Here is a 22,457-nt window from a genome sequence, read left to right on the forward strand (position 1 = left end):
TTTTCAAAATGAAGACGAATGGTATTTGCAATTATCGATTCAAGTAACTTTCCCACAATAGACGTTAGTCTAATTGGTAGATAGTTTGATGCAAGTGATCTATCACCTTTCTTAAAAATTGGTACCACATTTGCAACCTTCTACGACTCTGGCACTCTGCGTGACTGTAATGATGTATTAAATATAGTATACAATGGCTCCGTGGCAAAGACTAGGGACTTGTTTGGTTTGAGTTTTACTATTTGTTTAATAATAATATCCCTGGTAACTGTTAGACTAGTCAACCTGTTCTTGTCCCCACCCACATAGACTTGCATGGCTGAAGGCATAGTTAAGTTCTTCTTTAGTAAGTACAAAATATTTATTAACAATACTACTCGTCTCTACGTCATTATTCGTTATCTGACCTGTCCTTTCCCTAACCTTTGTTCGATATAACTGAAAAAACCCTTTAGGAATTGCCATTGCTTGGCCTGCTATACGAACTTCATAGTTTCTTTTTGCTCTCTTTATCTCTCTTTTTTTTTTAACCAGTTGTGGGAATTCTTGCTCTAAACTGACTTCCCCATTCTTAATCCTTTTGTACCAAGCTGTCTTTCTACCTATAAGGTTTTTCAGATCGTATGTTATCCATTTTGGTTCATTTGTATTTGATCTTTTCAATTTGTAAGGTATACTACTTTTCTGTGCTTTGCTTAGACTATTTGTAAATAAGACATATTTTGAATCCAAATCGAAATCCCCCTTTACATCACACATCGCTGAGTTCATGTCTTGCTCCAAGACTTTCCAATCTATTTGACTCAAACAATTTCTTAGGATATTAAAATTAGCGATTCATAAATCTGGAACTTTTAACAGAATTTTTCTGCTTTTCTATTCCATTCTATGCTAAATCTGATTTCTTTGTGATCACTGTTCCCTAGTACACTCCCAATTTCGATGTCATTAATCGGTGTTTCCCTGTTAGTTAACACAAAATCTAAAATATTATTTTCCCGCGTTGGTTCCTTAATGTGTTGCGTAAGAAAGCAATTGTCAATTAATTCTATAAAATCTTCTGCTTCGTTAATCCAGTTTAATTTTAGTTGAATAAAGTCACCCATGACACAAATAATTTTAGACCTAGATTCTCTAGATATTTCATCCCATAGATGCTTTGCTTCCATTCTGTCTAAATTTGGTGGCCTATATATAACTACCTATTATAAGATTATTTGCTTAATTCTATCCAAATAGTTTGTGTGGGGCTCAGTTTTGATTCCCTCTTTGAGACTACATTTCAAATTGTCCCTAACATATATGGCTACTCCCCCTCCTTGTCTAATATATCTGTGTGAAATAGTTTAAATTCATTTGTCTGATAATCAGCTAATAGTTCTCTATTTTCTACATTCATCCCCGTTTCGGTAAGTCCAATAATATCAATTTTTTCTGTACATTCAAGAGCATTTAATTTGTTTCTTAGACTTCTACTGTTAGTGTAATATACCCTAAGTGTATTGTTATTTTGAGGCCAATCTCTCTCTCCCCCAAACACATACTTTTATTACCGCCTTCCTCCATATTAATTTAATTCCCATACCACTATGTACTAACAGTTGAAACGCCTCCAAGTTTGCAACAGCAACCAACAACCCCATCACGCGCCTACATTTCATTTCTTCCATAGAAGTGTTCGCAGTTATCTATGAAAGACATTGCATTTGATTTGCAATATCTTTCCAGCCGGCAATTACCAAATGCCCTCGACAACCATTCATTTTCAGCTCCCTTACTTGGAAAAATGCCACATATGATTGGGATTTCTCCCTTGCTCCTAATTCTATGGCTGTTTTATACCTCTGAACCAGTTCCTCACTCGTAACTCGACCAACATGATTTCCGCCTGCGCTAATACAAATAAAAGGAATGTTCCCATTGCAGCCATAATATCATTCATGTTGTTTATAATATCACCAATTCCAGCTCCCGGATAGCAAGCCCTTAACCTGTTCCCCCTATCTCTAGCACAACACATGTGTAAATACCTCACCTGGTATTTACACAGGGATTGTGGTTGTGGGAATCTCCCACAACCAAAGTTTGCTTAGGTGCCTAGTTTACGTTCTGAGCACTTTGAGGGGCCTGCACTTCGTTGATTTCTCTTTCAAGTGAACTGCAGGCTCTCGCAGCACTCGTGTTCCAACATGACAAAGGATTTTGAAGTTCTTAGGGCATCTGTAGGCGGCCTTGTCAAGGTCTTCTTAAGACCTCTGTCCTTTACGACTTTCCACAACAAGGTCTTTTTAATATTGTTCTCCTCCTCTGTTTCTTCTTGATGTTTCAGCTGTCGTACCTCCTGTAGGGAATCCATCTCTGCTCTCAGAGCTCCAACTAGGTTCATCAGTTCCTTGACCACACCTCCCATTATTGCAATGATAATATTTCTAAAATTGCAGCTCTAGCTAACACACCCTCTCACTGTTTTCAGAGTTGTGGTTTGGTTGTCAAATACAATCACTGCAATTGAATTGAAATGTGTTTTATACTTTATGGGTTCCTGGACTATACAGTATCTAACATTCTTGCTATAATATGTTATACATAATGGATCTTTATAATAGAAATGTACCATTTTGTAACAGAAACCACTACATGGATGGGAGGATGCACAAAGGTTGGTTTTGATACGAAAGTTTGGCACCAAAGAAAAAGAGACACCGATTTCCAACACCGAGACAGAGTACGTGACATGTTTTCATATTTAGTATAATAAGTATAAAGTAGTAATATATAAAATTTATGCATTGCTATGGATATAAGGAAGTGATTAGTAAATATAACAGTCTAAGACAGGTCGCCAGCCGGTGGTCCGAGAGAATTTTATTTGTGTATTTTCTTTAACTGTTATATATAATGGCATGAAATAGTTTAACTTTAATAACTATTAATATTGTTTAGTGGAACAAAAGGATTTGTCTTAGTGGTCAGCAGCATTTAAAATTATGAATTTGGTGATCCGTAAACTCAAAGGTTGGCGACCGCTGGTCTAAGAGGATTATACCGCGACACAATTTGCATCCAGGAAAATCGGTTACGCATGTATGTAAGAGTTATATTGCTGTCCAGTTGCAGCATGGCTTTTAAATGTCTTCATTTTCACCAGAGTTGATATTGGACCTGGCACTTGGAAGGAAATTTACCATGGGATCCTTTCAACTCAAATCAGGATGGTGAAAACATTCTCACTCTCCACATCTCTTATGGGTCTCATGGTCCAGCCAGTCCTCATGCAGGTTAGTGGTCTTGTGTTACACCAAGTTAAATACAAGTTATATCAACCTGGATACAAGAATTAAGACTTGACGTAATGTAATATAACATATAAATACAGTAGTAAGGTGTTAAATGTTAGAATAATTTGATTTATTGGCTTAACTAGATTACAGTAGGTAAGTGGGGAAAAGATGACAGACAATGGTTAAACATACTGTGTACTAGGATCTTATAATTATGAACTGTAGTGAAATACAGAATCAGAAACACTGGCCTATTCTGAAATGGCATTCAGGAGCTTGCTGCTACAATGACTGGTATCAAAGACATTCACGAACTTACCAGGCTTCTGAATATGGTGCTCTCATAGAGGTGACGGAAGTTTGAGGAGCCAAAAGCGAGTAACATCACCGGGAAAGTATGGGTAAAGGGAAACTGTGTACGGTATCTTATTTAGAGAAGACAGAGGTAGAAGTGGTAGTTTGTCCATTGTCAACAAACTATGGTCTACTAGTGCACCACTAGTAGATGGTAAGCTCTTCACTTGCATGTACAACTACTGTATACAGACTAGGACTTGAGGAGAGATTTTTAGCTGAGGGTCACGACAAGGACAGGAAGCCGGTGGCTTGTCCTGTCCGCTGATATGATAGGTTAGGATCAAGTGAAGGAAGAATGCCCAACCTTATGTATGGATTGATTGATGCGCTGGAGGTGGTTAGTTTATTGTGCACCCCATAATCATCCTGTGAGTGGTGATGCCAAAGAGGATTACAGAGGGCACAAAAAGTCATTATACCAGGTTGAGTATATTATGATGATGATCATCAGGCACATAGCAGTTACTGTACTACTAGTTGAAGGTTTAGTACACGTTGTGAATGAAGATGGAACGTATAGGAAGGTAGTGAATACAGTTTGTTTTTAATGTCACCTGAGGAGTACTTGATAAAGTTAGTGGTTTACATGGGCTGTTAGGCATTGGATGTTGTTGCTTAAGAAGTAGAGGATTATACAGCTATTGAAGAAGTTACCAAATATATACTGTATAGCTTTTTGTTAATGTTTCACATAGACCACTGGCAGCGTATGTCATGAGATTGTTTAGAAATACCCTGTTCAAATTGCTGGCTATGTTGAATCTAGAATTATGAAAGTAGATTATTTGGGAAATAGTGCGGGTACAGATGGTACTTTGAAAATATAGTACCAATTATGTTATGGTAGATTTCAGCATTATTAGTTGCATAAAATATCCCCACCCCAAAACTTGCCGTTTCTGATCTTTGAAAATATTATATTAGTAATAGGTGTTGTGAATGGTAGTGGGAGGTGGTAAAAGTAGCATTTAATATTTAGGAGGAGGAGGAGGAGGGATGTTTGATTATACAGTACTGTATATTGTTAATTATGAGTAGCATAAGTTATCTTCAAGTATTAGTGAATAAAGTTGGTGTATATTTCAGAAAGTGGTAGGAACTCATATGGGCGTGATTCTTGCTGTTGGTTCCTTTGTTGGGTTCTTCACCTTCATCACGCCGTTGCTCATTCACTGGATCACAAAGAAGTATGTGACGTCTTTGGAATACGATCCGAAGAGAGATATCTACTCGGCAACTACTCTCTCCTTTTTCTTGAGGGAGAAAAAGGTAAAACATGCGTAAAAAGTGACAACAGTGTGAATGAAATTGTTTATATGATTGATGCCTTGCTTACTCTAGGAAGTTTCCTTTACAATCTTAGACATAAGGGGAATGAGAGAGCACTAAAGGCTTTTGAAAGAATCTGAAATGTTTGAATATTATTGTTAGGGTATTATACAAGTTAAGGAATGCCTTGGCGAGAATACACAGTGAGGGTGATGGGGCTGTTGTAAGGGGAGGCAGGTGGCACGGCACGCATGAGCCATTGTCTGTGGTTATTTATAAATTTTGTGCAGCCTTAACCCTTTCATTGGTTAAATCATATATGTTTTAGAGTATTGTGTAAAAATTGAAAGGCCCATGGAAGAAGTTCTCGGGTCTCTAATAAAGAAATGGCATATTTTTTTTTTTTAAATGTGGGCTCTGTGAGTGTGAAAGCTTGAGTAACTAAGGGCAAAACATGCAGCACGAGCTAACAGCACTGCTGTTTTGCCTGTGACCACAACATTGCATAAACATGACATAATATATACATTACTGGTATTATTTTGCAATGATAGTATCGTAGTATTTATCACAGTCGGGATGTTCTATGTACGGACATTAGTGAACACAATGTTGTAAAGAGTGTGCGGCAGGTGACCAGAGCACTATGGTTTGGTACATGTAATCATCTTGAAACAACAGCTCATGTTCCGTTACAAAAACTTGTGGGAATGATGATAGCAGCACTGTACACAGGGCGTTGGGAGGAGGCATTTTGGAAAGTAAGGTGGCGTTGTCAGCTGATTAGCACGTGGTGGTACAATAATGTTTGGACTCGCCAGATGAGCTTAGTGATTCATTATGGTGCACAATAATATAAGAAACAGTACTATATGTTTTATTGTTCAAAGAATATAATATTTATCTGAACGTGTGTGTACCAATAATCTAGAGTTTGTGATGCAAATAATAATAACAGGCCAATACAACATATCATTTGAAATATCGATGATAAAAAGATTTGCCATAAAATACGAAAACTAAATTATATATTGAATGCATGGTGCTGTTAGAATTAAGTGAATTGTGATAACCAGTTATAAGAATATTAGACTCAACAGAAATGCATAGTAATCTGTAAATGTAGTGTGAAAACAGTTTTAATAATATCATAATTGTATCACAAATATGCACACCAAATTTGAGCCAAACAATGGTTGACACTGTTGAAATAGTATCCAATACATTTATATATTCAACTATGTGTAATACATGTGGCAGCTCCCTCCACACGGCAAGTACTCTGTCAATGCCTGTATCTTGAGACTTAGTTGGCCCATCTATGTCGAATACAGATTATGTGATCAGGGAATTAATTTAAGCAATATTAGTTTGAAGAAAGAGTCTGAAAATATTGTGGGTTGTCAGTTTATTAACTGGGGCAGAGTTAAATTACATAAGTTTATGGAAACAAATAAAAAAATATATAATATACAGTGTGTGTGAAAAAGTATGTATTTGAGGGCATTTGATTACATTGAACGCTCAAGTTGTGACTGTACAATATTTCAAACCTTGAAGGGGCCAGGCTGAAAATGAGTTGTAGTAGGACAAAAATTAACATCTTTCTCTTAGTTTGGGTATTTATATTTAAGTGATAACATTGTATGTGAGTAGGAGATATTTTGAACAGTTTCGTTGATGTTATTTATACATGTTGTACATCTATTTCAACAGATTCACTTTCACGCTGATGATGTTAAGGTGCCGGATGTTCACAACATTTCTCGTTAAAAACAAACCATTGTTTGTAGATCCCAAAATGTTTGAAAATGTTGAACATTATGGACGTTTAATGGGCTACGATAAGCCAATTGATTTCCATCTTGGAGATCCAAATAAGAAAGAATAAAAGTTGAGTAATAATGCATTGTATAGTTTTATAATAGCAAAAAAAAAGCAAAATTAGTTCAATAACAGTTTTGAAAATATTCAAATTGCAGGAGATTGACTTAGAAAGTGTAAGTTGATATTGTAATGGACAAAGATGTCGCTTCATATTTCTCAGTTGAAGCCGCTTGGGTTTGAGTTATGTACATGAATGGAGAGAGCACAATCTGTTGACAAGTGTTGGGTGAAATGGCACTTGTGGAGGCTTGATGTGCTAGTGCAGTACAAAAAAAAGAGGGTGATAAATATATGTACATATTTAGTTGTTTACCTATTTGTATTGTTAATATTTAAGAAAAGGGTCTTGGACTGAATTGTATTACTTAGGGAAATCTTTGGTAAATATTTTTGTTTGTAAATATATTAGATATACTATTGTTTTTCTTGTCATTGACATAATTTGAGTCTGTTACCCACCAAAGTTCCTGGAATAGCATGTTTAATGATGTTTGTCCTTTGAGTAGTGTTTCATCATTATTTTGTCGGTTGTTTCTGAGTTTTAAGTGATATTCATTGACAGATTTTCCTTGCTGTATATAATGTATAAAATTAAAATGGAATTTCTACAAGTTATGAATTAATCCTTGAATAGTATTAAGGGAGTTTAGCAGACAGAGGGTTAATTTAGTTAAAATGTAATGGACCCATTTAGCAAATAGTGAAATAGGCATCAGTTGTAGGATGCTGACGTTGATAAGGCTAATGGGCTTCCTAGCCCCAGCAGTTTGCTTTGAAAGTAATGTGAAAGTTTCACGATTGTAATCAATGAAAGAATAGTAATTTTCAATGAACTGGAGAAAAGTGCAAAATAGAAATCCAGAATATGTATATATATATCCATGTAACGTTTAGTGGCAGAAGTCCAAATGTGGATAAGGTATATATAATGGAGGAAGTTCGATGGTCGATGATTTGAAAAATGCACATGTATCATTATATCGGAGTAATTCAGTAAGGTTTTGGCATGGTGAGTGTCAAGATAGCCATAAATAAAAAAAATTTGGTTGGTTTAGTATAGTGCAATAAATATTGAATTATTGTACATTGTAGTTGTGTGTGTTAAACCGGTGTAAGGAGCATACACAGTAGTGTATGAATTGAAATTTGTTCAAATATGGAAAAAATAATGTGGTTAGACACATTTTGGAGAAACGTCAAGAATGTTAAATCAGTGTACTTGTGCAGAATGGGCATGTAATATTTTCCAGGTCGAGACAGGATTCACCCTAAAGGTCTGTGACAGTTACAACATTTTGCTTAAAAATCATTCATGTAATGTAAAATGTATAAATTTAGCTTTGTTCATATTGTTAATCTGTTAGATATTGAGGTGTCAAGTACATGAATTGGTTAACTTTTGACTATTTGTAGCAAGAGGAAAGGTGACTACATAGTGAGAATTATGAAGAGGATAAGTTATCTTTAAGTAATACTGAATAAAGTCCTTTATATTTCAGAAAGTGGCAGGAACTGATATGGGTGGTAATCAAGATATTGAAGGTATAAAGTAAGGAGGCTGACAAGAAGGTCAGCATAGGAAGAAATCTAAACACTGAAGCTTGATTTTGAATGGGTACAGTGTAAGCTGCAGGAGGCAAATGAAGGTGAGGTGTTGGCTGTGTTTATCTGCGAAGGGTTGTAGTGGTATCACTTGGAATGCAGTTGTTGGTATCTTCAAATATAATATTGTAACATAAGGCAGGATTTTAGTTAAAGTATCCATTCTGTTTTAAAATTGAAATAGGAAGTACAAAGAAATTGGCACCTTGCTGGTGTGAGGTATATTTTATGTTCATTGTGCAGTTCATGTAATATAAAGATAACTTGGGATGGTTTAGGAGTAGTCTGGCATTAACAAATGGCAGATTCATTGTGGTAGTTGCTCTTGAAAGTTTTGAATTACTCTTTGTTGATGGGCACAGATGGCAGGACTGTTAATACAATACAGAAATGAAACATTGTTGTTACTCCTTTACTGACCGACTATGAAGCCCATAAATGGTTTCATACATACTACTGTACAGTATCTGAAAAGCAATGACAAATTTCAGGCAAATAGGAAGAAATTTTTCTATTTATTGATGGTGATTAGGGCATGAATATTAGCAGAGTATACACTTGACTTTGAGAAAGGTCTATAGATTGTTGTTGGAATGTAGGAAAGAGTTTTGTGTATATGTATACATATACCAGATTAAACGTTAGGTAAATATTTCAAATACAGGTCCCCCTTTGTATGAATGGGCATTATAGATGCAAAGTCTCTCCCAAGTCGCTGTTTTTGTGTGTGTACTGGATACCTGTATGTATATAGGAATGACCCACAATGTAACGTATTCTGCCCCAGTCAGTAGTACTGTGAATGGTGTCAATGGCATAGTAGTTTGGTTGTTATCCCTAATGTTTGCCAGAAAGGCGATAAGAGTACATCATGTTGAATCAGTAGTTCATTTGACTGGTGTTGGTAATAAATACAAATGGGGGATTGCAAATAGAGCACAGAATGTATATTAATGACTTTCATGATATAATTAGACCTCGTAAAAAAACCCAGCAAAGTCCATCATTCCATATTGATAATATGGAGTTGTTGTCCGTTCTGCTTATGCGTATGGAAATATCAATTAACATTAGAAGAAATGTAGTGTACTTAGACTTGTTTAGAAGGGGGGGTTGCCCTCTGACAAATGAAGATCTTTTCCTAGTAGTTGAAAAGTTAATGAAATGTATGTGTACTCGTGAATGTTGCAGAGATATTAATGCAGTAAATGAGAGGTTGGTAGAATGTTTTTCCCAAAACTCCAGGGGGGGTAGGTGGAAATGTGAATGTTTGGTAATATGTTTATATGTATGTACTGAACGGGGTGAGAATAGCTTGAGGTACCTCATCCCTTTGTGTGTATTTTACCTCAATTCCACGGGGGGTAGGTAGCTTGTAAGGTCCAAATTCCTATGAAGCTGTTTACTGTTAGATAAACAAATGGAACTTGAGGTGTGGAAGTGAACCCCAGGACCTTCCAGTCTTTGATATGATGCATTTATATTGGGGGTCAAATAAATAATAGAAAATATTGTGTGTTTGAGGCCGTGCATGGAAGCATAGTGTATAAATCAAAACACGTGGATATACTATATATATTTATTATGCTAGTATATAATATTTACAAAGTTGCAATCAGTTTTGAGCAATAATTGGAACAAATATGTACAATATATTGTAAGTGGCAAACATCATTCAATAAAAAACTGTCAGAAATGCTGAAAACGAAAATATTGGTATGTACATGTCAACACACTTGAAAGGCATTGGCGCAAAAAAAAACAGAATTTGAATATACATGTAGAAGAAGGGCTTAGTATATGAATCGTTTGGGGGAGGGGGGGAAATAACTGTAAGTGCCATGAATGCAGAATGTAGTTTTAATTAGCAAGGCCACCCCCCCTTACAATTGTTCAATATGTTTTTTTTTCTTTTATCAGACGCAAAGAAAAGTGGATGAGAGCCATTGATGTCATAGTGCAGCTGCTGTTGGGACTTTCTAATTAACATGGATTAAATATGTGCATAGAGCAACACATGGACATTCCACAAAAAATGTTTAGGAATTTGTGTGTGAGGAAGAGATATCTTACTATTCAATCAGTAGAGAAGGAAACGGTATTGTGGTCAATTGCAGACTTACATATACAGTATTTTTTGTTTTGCAAGCCATTACAAGACAAATAAGAGGTTTTCAACATGGTTGAGACTTAAACTAGGATACGCAGTAGTTGTATAATCTGAAACATGCATAATGAGGGCATTTGAAAAAGCCAAAATTGTTAAATGTACAACATTATATTTCTTTAAATTTGATGTATTGTTTTTAATGTGTATAACTTAAGTGTAATTTAAAGAATAATGATAGTGTCATTCGTAGGAAACAAATAAAATGTATTGTGTAGGGGGTATCGGGTATATACATGTCAAGACATAACCTGAATAAGGAGGAGAAAATGTTTAGGAAACAGCATAGACTGTACTGGAGCAAGGTCAAAGAAAAAACTTGGTGATGGTAGATTATATGCACCAAATGTTAGTTGATGACTATTGTGCAAATAATATATATATCTTGGTTTCTGCACCATGAAAAATTGATCCAATATACTGTACAAGGAAATAAAAAGAACATGATGTAGGTTCGATCATATTGTATATACACAAATAGAGGAATGGGAACCAAGGTTATATATGTACGAAATAGTTGTTAATACTGTACAAGAAATGTTTAAAATGAATCTTGTTCGAAGCTGTTGTTGATGGCTCTGTGAATAGATATGCCTGGTTCCATGGTGGAGTCTATAAACTCTTCGGCTATCTCCCGGTCCAGTCCTGTGTATGTTTTGTCAATTTGTTCATCTGTTAACTCGTTGTTCTTCCTCGAATGTTTCTTGTCCTTTTTAGCATTTTTGTCTTTGCGTTTCTTGGCATCCTTCTTCTTGTGTTCCTAGAAATAGTGATTGTATCAATACAAGTACTGGATGTAGGTTTTCCCCTTAATGCGTATGTATAATTTAAACAATTGTATGCAACATTTGTTAATAGAGATTTATATAAATTAGCATAAATGATTTAAAATATCCAATGAAGTAGGAAAAAAGATAATACATTTATGCATAGCGATAAAGAGTAATCACCTTAGCTAGAGGGTAGAGCGGCATCATGGGAGTGATCAAGTGAGGGTAGTAGAGCGATGGGTGAGGTGTGTAGTGGTGGGTTACGGGCTGGGGAATGTGATGTAGTAAAGGATGTTGGTAGTGGTGACACGGATGAAGGGGGTGTGGATAAAGTAGTTGTTGATGGCGTGTGGATGCGTGAAGATTTGAACTTTGAGGGCGTGAGTGGGAGGCATTCGTAACGGGAAGAGCAGGTGGAGGTGGCTTGAGAATGGAAGGGATAGATGGTGATGGGGTGGTAGTGTTATTGGCACAAGCCTTTACAGAGGATGAAAGGTGAGATGGAGTTGCATTGCCTGTCTGGTTGTGGATATGATATAACGTAGAGGAAGGGTCTGTAGAGGGTTTCCTAGGTGTGGCCGAGGACGATGAGTCTGAAGAGGAGAGGGGCACAAACTGGGAGATTGAAGAGACTTGATGAGGAGGACTGGATGATGAGCCCTGTAAAGTAGAACACGTGTTAGACATTTTTCATATTATACTTTAAATTGATGCAGACACTATTGATATGAATGTAAGGAAATACAGTAGTTTAATTGACAGAGACAAATATGCAACTAAGATGAGATTGATGTCTTCTCGTGGGAAGCCAATAGGACTATATAAGAGTTTCAGGGGATGTGGAAATGTAGTTGAGTAATGGTCTTGTAAATAAAAGTTAGATGGGTGTGAAGTGATGCAGCAAGTACTCAGCCAAGGTATAGGATGGAGGAGGAGAAGAAGTCCCTGAGAGGGAATATATAACGAGACACGACTAGAGGAGAAGCATTTGCTAGAATTGTATGTGACACAGGCTATAGGTTGAAATGGAATGTGAGCGTGGATACAACTGGTAAGAGGTGAAGGTAGTCCCAGATGGATCATTGCTTTGATGTGTGTACATAATGTTCTCAAGTGAGACTAGACTCGTACCTGTGAATGTATTGTCCCGATGCAAATATTATGAGGAGTAATAAGACAGAGTAAGGTGATAAGAGATAAAATCCTTTTTTTATATAGGGGTGGGCAGCTGCCAGATTGTGATGCTCCTGCCTTTTCCTTGTGTCTCATTTTTCTCCGATCGACTTTTTGAGGAGGCATACTGTGGGACCCACTCTCGACGCACCCCAGGAAGATCGGGGATAGCTTCTTGTTGGGTCTGGAGGCATAATCGTGAATGAAAGTTTTCCCTTGTACTTTCTCAGGCTCATGGGGTGGACAACCTGAGTACTCCCGTCTATCCTTTGCGGTAGGGTCGAGTCCCCTGGCATGGCTTCATCTCTCGTTGTGACTACTGCACCTTTTACCCCCTTCAGGATCCCTTCCTGTAATACTACTAACAACGCCTTGATATGTGGGCAAAGTACTTTGATCTCGTGATGATTTTTCCCTCCATAAACACCGTGTTGATTCAGTAGATGCCTCTGTTACTGTACGCATGTCATCACTGCTCCGTCTCAGGATGCAGCTACTCGCGCATTGGAGAGACCCCTGTTCGAGGTCTCCAAAAACGGTCGGTTAAATGCCAGTGTAGGCACTGTTCTCCTCCCACACCATGTTGTAACTGGTGTTCGGGACCTCAGATATTGCCATGAGGATATTAAAAATATCCTCGAAGCCCAAGGCCATTGTGTCTACCAGGTGGACACGTTTACTCGACCCTTCTGCCCTCTATTATTCTTGCTGGTGCCAGATGCTCCGTTCAGGAGTACATTCCCTCTCCTAGACTTTGCAATAAGTGTTGGAAGTTCGGGCATGGTGTCCTCAAATGCACCAGTATTGTGTATTTCTGCCCCATGTGTAGAGACGATAGTCAGTGTAAGTCCGAGTGCACTTTTCCCCAGGCTCGCTGCCTCAATTGCGGTGAGGCCCACCCTACTTTCTCACGCTCGTGTGTACACTACAAACTCGAAAAAGTCGTTATCGTTTGTCTTTTCCTGAAGCGAGATGCCAAGTTCATCGTCTCACCCCTTTTGCGGGCGTATCCTACGGTTGCGTTCTACCTCTCCTCAGTCTCTCAACCGTTTCCAGGCCTTAAACGCGATGGTCTCCCCTCATCCTCCCAGCAATGTTCGTGTTATTCGCTCCTACTGAGACCATTGAGTCTGTCACCCAGTACGTTGTTACTGGAACAGCTGTCTCTTTGAGTCAGAAACGTAAGCCTGGCTCCTCACCCTCTGTCACTACATCTCCTCCCATTTCAGTGGTCAAACCCCCTGTCCCAGATATGGAGGTTTCTTTCGCCCCCGATTCCCTCCCTTTACTAAGTTTACCCATGGGCGCTAACCCTGAGATTCTTTAATAAACTGTCTTCTTCTCTATTCTTCAGTGGAATATTAATGGATTTTATGCCCACTTCTAATTACACAGTTTTCACCACTTTGTCCTGGTTATTCCTTTCTTTCTCTTCCCCCCGTAACTCTACTGCTGTGTTAATTCGATCTGATATTCAGACTGAATATATCTTACCTTCTCCCTTCCTGATCTTAAGCACCTCGTGGGTGAATTGAACCGTTTGTCCTTGCTTTTTCTCTCTCTCTGTTCGTCGTCCCTTTACTTAGAAGGTTGTTGATGACCTCCATAACAGTGATCATTTCTCCTTCTGGTGGAATGCAGACGCCCGTAGGAAATCTTATGTTTCCACCATTACATCCGATACTCCTTTGGCGTAAATCTGGAAGATTGTGGGCAAGTGTGTTTCAGATGTCTCACCGGTGGATCCAGTGCAGGTTGTGACCGAAGTGGGTTCTCATGTTCCTAAGTTTGTTTTTGAATGTTATCCTATAGATTTCCACGTTCATTATGAGATGCTTCGCAATCTCCCTCCGTGCACATCTCAGTAATTAGGTCTGGGAGTCGTAGTCCCTATTCGGAAACCAGGGTATGTTCCCGAAGGACTTTTGCGGTTCTTGGAACACCATTGCCACCTCTTTCCTTCTCAATTTGGTTTTCGCAAGTGCCCAGACCTCCATTGTTTCTGTCCCAATCTCCCTCATGTTGACGATGCACCACGACTTTTACTCGTAAGCGGGTTGTCCTTTATGGTCATCCCCTTAAGATTCTGGGGTTATTCTTAGTTGCCCCACCCCATACGTCTTGGGGAGCAGATTCCGCATTCCTGTGTAAACTGGATTATGGTTGCCTGTCAGTTTTTGTTCAACTACTGTTGTTTTTCCTGACCACAATTATATATGTGGTACCGTCCTCCGGAGGCTAGTATCTTTACAGCAGACGTTTATGCTCGTGGTCAAGATTCAACATTGCCTGTTTCTTGAATTTACTGGAGATAAGTCAGGTGCGGATGTTATTCATGCTGGCAACAAACTGCGTACTCTTAAGAATTATGGCTCCTTATGCATTTCTGTTCTCGTATTGATAATTACTTACGTATGGGGGAGTCGATATCATTACATTGACTAACATCAGAAACCTGTGCAAGGAATGTCAAATACCACAAGATGAAGCTGGATCATTTCTGTACTCAAGCTCTTCCAGATTGATTTATATATATACACTAGTTTGGGCAGGTCCTTAGAAATAATGTAGTAGGTAATCAGAATTGATAAATGTTATAGATATTTTTCTCTTGCAGTGTGAGAGCTTAGTAAGTATATTAAAGGTCTGATTGATTGATTAGTAATTTAAACAAGATTAATAGACAGCGATGGAAAAATAGGTACTTTTTCGTATTGAATGATGTAAAAGTTGGACAGCGTTTCAAATCGGTTCCATAAAGGAACCCAATTTATTTGCATAGTGTTTGATATCCCCAGAGTTAGAGATATTTATTTCTGGTGTGGTGATAATCTCTTCCTGGACAGATGTAATAGGACCCGATATGTTTAGCAGGCTGTGTGCACCCAACTATCTGATTTTGGAGAGTAAAACAGTTGGTAGAGACTTTTGTCTAGGAATAGGCCAAGAAACATTCCATCTGTTGAACTAAAAGTGCACTTAGTTTGTTAGGCAGATGATTTATGTATGTCTGTAATAGACGAGGTCCCAAGATGCTGCCCTGTGTAATTTATATAGTAGTAAGCCTCCACCACATGTAGATTTGAATGGTGTATATGCAAGATAAGGCAACTTGTAACCGTCTCATTACTTTTTTCAGACCCGTTGACGAGGCATCGAAGACTCCCCCCCACCATCTGTATGATCGTGTTGTAATGGCACGAGGCCAATGGTGAAAAATATTGCTATTTTTATGCAAGATACAGAGAGAAGGTAGCACATGACCCTGTTAAATAAAACTCGATTTCTGAAATGAAACAGGATGCGTTGCAGATAGTTACGTGGATCATATGAATAATAAATGTAAAGAAACTAGGTGTATATAGGTTTTATTGACCTTTGTTGTAACACAAAAGTGTTTATGGCGGTCTTCTGCTACAGAAAACTTGCACAAATAATGAATAATATAGAGCCCTCTTAGTATTCATTTTCCAATACATGTCAGGAGACGTTTAAAAACCACTCATTGATGAAATTCCTGTACATCTGCAGAATAACTTAGCTAATGGAACTATAGCTAAATAAATATAGAGAATACGAAATGTCTAATAATATTGACACATAGTTTCAATACTGCAGCGTAAATAGAAAGGGATATTTGTGTACACGTTTTAGATATAATAATTTCTGTGACACTCAAGGTCATTTATTTCGATATAATATACAAAAAGTTCCCTATTTGCTAAAATGTAGTAAATTCAAATATGCAAAACTAAAAATGACCTTACAAGGTTATCTGGATGAACTCCAGATAACCAAATCGTTAAATGAATAATTAGTATACAAAATAAAACGGCAAGAGGTGTGGAGACATTAGAAAAATCTGAATATTGTACCAAACTTTCCGACACGTAAGCATATCATTCACCATTACAAAAAAAGTAGTTATATTATGATCACTAAAGGAGGCTAAGTATTGGCTGGGTTCAGTACTAAAAACATAGAGGTCCAAATAATATATATTAAATTACTATTACATACAATATAAATGCATTCCGTACTCACTTTATTATTAAATTTAATAATAGAAACCTGTGCTTTCTAATATACTACCTTAAAAAAAGGGGGGCTGAAAGCAAAAATAATACATAGTATGGATCTTCCACGTTAATATTGTTTATAGCAAAAACAAATCTCTATTTTCAATCTTATTATATCAAGATGAGATTACACTTTTCATAATATTGAGGTAAAATACACACAAAGGGATGAGGTAGCTATTCTCAACGTGTTAATATATATATTACCAAACATTCTGAGAGGTAAAAATATACGTTTCCTCCCTCACAAGTAGTATGGTATCAGACGTACACACAAATACTTTTATGACCTAGGTATACTGTATAGACACTTGCAGATAATTCAAGAATATCATCAACCTTTCCGTTGTGACACATCCAGGCTCAGTCTTTATCTCCATGTTTCTATATACACTAATCAAGAATATAATGGATATTGTTTCATATTTTCTCTATTTGTACCAGGGATACTAGAAACAAGTATAGGTTACTGATAAAAATGATTTATTTGTAAGCCTTTTGACAAGGTAAATTACAACATTATGCAGTAAGAGAACATACTTCGTTTTCATCACGTAAATCTAGCACCGGAGAAGGATTTCTGACAGTTTATTTTTCATAAGACCTATAATGTTGATTTGTATAGTCACACATTTAAGGAAGTTCTTGGAATCTAGTATATCTGAATCATTTCACATGCACACCTTAGTTATACTAGTCATTTTGTTATCGAGCTCCAATCCCCTGTCGTATAATGAATACTAACAGTTCAATAAATCCAGCGTAACCCATGAATTCCCACCCTCTAACGTAGTACAATTAATCTGGACATTAGGCAAGCTCCATTTCCACTGTCTTAGCATGATTATCGAAGGTTAGTACGCTGAGACAGTGGAAATGGAGCTTGCCTAATGTCCAGATTAATTGTACTACGTTAGAGGGTGGGAATTCATGGGTTACGCTGGATTTATTGAACTGTTAGTATTCATTATACGACAGGGTATTGGAGCTCGATAACAAAATGATTCAGATATACTAGTTTCTAAGATTCCCACGACAACTCTTAGGAACTTTTAACACAATTCTAAAATCTGTGACTAGTCAAGGGACCTTCCCAATTATACTAAACCAGTTTAATATAAATAACCATATACGACCGCCGCACTGTAATTGAATGGCTTCAACCCCCACCATTGTCACGGAGAGCAAGTTTCTGGTACATTTTTATACTTCAATAACATCGTACTATTATGAAGGAATACTTTACAATTAACGACACAGCCGTATCTATAGTGTACTCGAAACTTTAATACTATGGTTAATGAAGTCGATTTCTCTAATTCAGTACAGCCGATAATACACTCTAACATGGAAAAATATAACCATCGACATTAGAAACACATTCAACTACCACCTTGTATTAATGAGACAAGTAAACGTAATACATATCTCAACGTCCTATGCAGACATACCGAATTCCCTTTAATCTTCACACAAGTGAGGGAGCGAAGAATTATAGACCACTGATGCATTACAAGATAAACGGACATTTGATAATTACTTACCTGTTACGGTAAAAGTCAGAATATCTTTACAACAGCGGGCAGCATACACACCAACTTGAATTTACTGTAAACAAGGCACTACTAGGTTAAAGCGCGATAGACAGGATTGAGCTTGGACAGTGCGCCAATCTGCCGGGTAAGAGATATAGGAACAACCCTTTTTCCACTTGAAGGACAGGCGGAGAAAGAGTAGTGCTCAGACCACCTGAGGCGCACCCAAAAGAATGAAATTGCGATATGATAACGTCAAAAGGTGGCAGTACGAATATGGACATGTCTTGCACATCTAGGCAAAAGAATGGAATTCCATAGTCTGCCTACGGCTCAAGAAGACAACCCCGGGTATTCGTCAGAATGACGACAATTCAACACGCTGGGGGGGAGAGCATCGACACTTGGAGTTCGAGGAAAGAATATCAGGGTTAGGGGGCATGGCAAGGAAACGGGAGAACAGATCTGAGGAGCCAGGTTTACGCTTCTCACATCAATAGACTGGGCAACGGATTCTAGGAGCTGGCGTCTCGCCTCAGGAAAAGATAAACGCTCCCGGAGCTTCAAGCTTGTAATGGAGGCAGGATGGGCCTCACCCCAGTTGGGGAGATGGAATGTACTCCTGGCACCAGCAAGAATGACAGAGGGTCCTACCATCAAAGGTAATCTTCACAACCCTGATGTGGGCGGGTGCCAACACTGGCATTCTTCGAGAAGGAGCAGGGAGGGGACCAAACAAGGCTTGATAGGTAGCACAACTGCGAGGACGAGGTAGTCACCACTTGGGGCCCAATGCAGCGGAGGCTATACGGACCGACTCGGGGGCTTGGTCGCCCACCCCACGAGCCTGAGAAGGTGAAACAGGGGTTATCATCTTGACGTATGTGCCCGGACACCCAACAAGAAGCTATCGCCGGGTGCGTCGTGAGTATACGCCACCTTAAGAAACCGACAGTCCGTCGAGATCAGGGGGATTGACCATAAAAGGTTCCGCTCGCTCTCGACGTCGGGTGCAAAAGTATGCCTCCTCAAGCACCCGGGCGTCAAAATAGAACCAGAACGGGGGAAGGAAAAGATGCCCAGCAGAATTGGAGAGGACTGTCCCAAGGAGGATAACAGGTAAACTAGGCCGGTGGATACTCATTTTCTGTCGACCAGAACGCAGAGGTTACAACGTCTGTGCACCACTACTTTTCTACCTGTTAGTTGCTTGACATGAATGTAAACATACCAACCCATTGTATCTTCGACAAAAATGAGTCATAGCTTTTTGACATTATTTACAAATGACACCCTAATAACGTAGAGGGCAAAACTTTCTTATTATGTGAATAGATTCAATCAAGTAAATAAAACTGTATAAGAATGGTTGCTAATCTTGGCAGTAAAAGCCCTCACACGCATATTACCAGCTATCCAAACTCTCTTCTCCTTTCGCCCGGCAGATGTTGTGTCCATCATACACTCTCTAAAACCCAAGGCAGTTCAATTGTATGCAAGAGTAACGGCAATCCGCCGGACATGACCAATATCAAATCTACCTACAAACAGCTCTATTCCTACCTCATAAAAATGCTGCCACCATGTAGACTATATCAAGAAACATTGCTTGACTTGGAGAGTACTTTCTATGACTGTCAGACGGAAAATTTAACGAGTTTATTGACAACAAAATTATTATGCTAATCACCACTTATAAATCCTACTCTAACACTTAAGAAATTTGGACATGGAACAAAACCTCTGAGATATTCTCTACAGGACCAACATATAGGCAGGGGAAGATTTACTGTTGCTGCCTGGGGGGACACGAGTTATTAATTACATGTGTAACTGACCAGAGGAGATCCATGGATGTTTACACATAAGAATCTCGAGTCTAATTCCATTTCAATGTTTGACAAGAGCACCTTCAAAGTAGGCGTCATGAGTTTCCGATTGACCTAAGAAAAGCCCTTGATACTGTTAATCACAACTACCTCTTACTTAAACTCCAGCATTATGGAATCCGATCCTATCTTAGTGACAGTCATCAATGATACTACGAGTGCCACAGGGCAGAATCCTAGGACCTCTTCCATTCCTTATATATCTCAATGCTCTGCCTAATGTCTCTAATATTGTTTGCTCATGATACTACCCACTTATGGATGTAAACTTTCTTGCCCTATTCCTAGACAAGACACTCACATAAATAACAAAGTCTCTAAATTAAGATATTATGGAATCTGTACCAAAACCTGTGAATACTTCAATGCTGAATGTCCACCTTTTCATATAAAAGGTACCAGGCGAATAAAACCGACAGACAGCCACTACTCCATCGACGAGGAGAACAATGGTCAGATATAAAAACACACAGAGTTCACTTTATAGATGGTGAAATATGGATCTCAGATGTGATAGGAAACACCGCCTACAGGGTAGGGTCACCCTCTACATCAAAGACGTGCTGATAGTCAAAATAGAGATCCTTGTATATAAGTCACCGGAGGCAAACCCTACGGCACCTGAGTAATACCAGGATGTGCGATAGGTTTGCTTTAAACCAACTACGCTGAACCTCATTGTTACTTAATTCAAGTTATCACAACCATTGGGAATGTAACTTCAATAATGAACAGCTACAAAAAGCAAACCTGAACCACTGCCTGGGAAAAATAAGCTCAGTAGCACTGCAGATTGGAACGGCAACGTCGTTCCCTCTATAGCCCAAGAAAACGAATCGTGGAACAACTTGAGAGTCGCACCCTATCTCAAGAAGGTTGGGTAGACAAATAGAAACAATTCAACTCAAGCTGCAAAATGCCATGAGAGAAATCCGAAATATTTTTTTCTCCTATTCAAGATCAAAAACCACATCTAGTATTGGGCCCCTGCGAAAGAGAGATGGAACTTTCAACAAAGAAATGAGGAAGCAGTACGACTCTGTTTTCAGCGAGCCATTAAACGCACTAAAAATTGATAACCCAAATGAATTTTTCATGCATATGATATCAAATCATATATCAGACGTCGCCCTATCCCCACTAGATTTTGAACAAGCCATGAACTGTAAAAAACCACTATCGCAGGCCCTTCACATTCTGTGGAGACAAAGCCTAGATACTGCCGTCATACTAGAGATAGCACCACTCCATAAAGGACGAAATGAGGCAAAAAATTACAGACCGATAGCACATCATCACAAATTCTGAGACACTGCTAAGAAGTAACATCACAGGACCACTATGCTATGGAAGACAAACAAAACGCTGATGTAATTTCGCAAAAGCTTTTGATAAATGTGATTGCACATAAAATGCGTTCAAAAGGGAAAATAGGCACATGGATCTACAATTTCCTGACTAACACAACCCAATGTGTAATAGTCAACAAAATAAAATCGACCACAGGGTACTGTACTTTTTCTCATCCTCATATCGGACAACAACGCACTGTATCATCCTTTGCAAATGACACTAGGATTTTCATGAGTTGGCAAACCTCCGATCACGTCTTTTTATGGGCTACAGAAAATAATATGGTCTTTAACGACGATAAGTTCCACCTCATGCGCTATGGAAAAAAGTCACAACTGCAAGGATTGGATAACAAGAACTTTTCAAAACGCTTGTGCTCTCTACAGTTGAGTACTGCTGCACAATGACAGCCCCTTTCAAAGCTGGAAAAATTGCTGACCTGGAGAGCGTGCAGAGATACTTAACTGCTAGAATCCACTCAGTTAAACATCTAAAGAACCTTGAGCTTAGGCGGCAGAGATACATAATAATTGAGGGGCTGGTCCCAAACCTGCACACAGAAATGGCAGGATGTGCAACAGGAACTCAATCAACATCAGAGGTCCGAGACTGTTCAACACGCTTCCACTACACATAAGGGGCATAACTGGCCGACCCCTCACAGTGTTCAAGAGAGAACTGGATAAGCACCTCCAAAGGATGCCTAATTAACCATGAGGCCTGCTCGACGGCGGGGACGCTAAGCCCCGGAAGCACCTCAAAACATAGGGTTCTGCCACTGCAAACCAGCAAAAATCTGCTTTCAGACAACACTCAGCTCCCTCCAAACATTCTCTTGTGTCAACTACATTTACAAAACTCTGTTCTTAAATGCAAACCATGCTCTGAAACTCTCCCTGGACAGATGTAATAGGACCCATTATCACCACACCAGAAATAAATATCTCTTTGATATCCCCAGGGTCAAACTTAATCTGTGTAAACACTCTATGGAACTCACTCACTAGTGAATTGAAAAGCTGTCAAACTTTTGCCTCATTTAAAAACAAAAAGTACATAGTTTCCTACACTGAGCTTTAAATTTGCTCTGTATCT

The 22,457-nt window shown here is 38.5% G+C and overlaps 2 protein-coding genes across 2 annotated transcripts in view; one reads left to right on the forward strand and one right to left on the reverse strand.

Annotated features, from left to right (window-relative positions):
- The window catches only part of LOC123764475 (transmembrane protein 70 homolog, mitochondrial), a 29,378-nt gene extending 13,514 nt beyond the window's left edge, over nucleotides 1-15,864 (forward strand). Inside the window, 6 exon segments of the mRNA XM_069314488.1 lie at nucleotides 2,628-2,725; nucleotides 3,149-3,278; nucleotides 4,725-4,907; nucleotides 6,624-6,655; nucleotides 6,657-6,800; nucleotides 15,646-15,864. Of these exon segments, the coding sequence (XP_069170589.1) occupies nucleotides 2,628-2,725; nucleotides 3,149-3,278; nucleotides 4,725-4,907; nucleotides 6,624-6,655; nucleotides 6,657-6,798 (585 nt within the window). The 3' untranslated portion in view covers nucleotides 6,799-6,800; nucleotides 15,646-15,864.
- The window catches only part of LOC123764478 (uncharacterized), an 83,893-nt gene continuing 72,456 nt past the window's right edge, over nucleotides 11,021-22,457 (reverse strand). The window contains exons 3-4 of the mRNA XM_069314482.1: nucleotides 11,514-11,993; nucleotides 11,021-11,323 (exon numbers count right to left, since the gene is read on the reverse strand). Coding sequence (XP_069170583.1) covers nucleotides 11,105-11,323; nucleotides 11,514-11,993 — 699 coding nt within the window. The 3' untranslated portion in view covers nucleotides 11,021-11,104. The remainder of the gene's footprint in view (nucleotides 11,324-11,513; nucleotides 11,994-22,457) is intronic.

This window comes from Procambarus clarkii, chromosome 79 (assembly GCF_040958095.1).
Source record: "Procambarus clarkii isolate CNS0578487 chromosome 79, FALCON_Pclarkii_2.0, whole genome shotgun sequence".
NCBI lineage: Eukaryota > Metazoa > Arthropoda > Malacostraca > Decapoda > Cambaridae > Procambarus > Procambarus clarkii.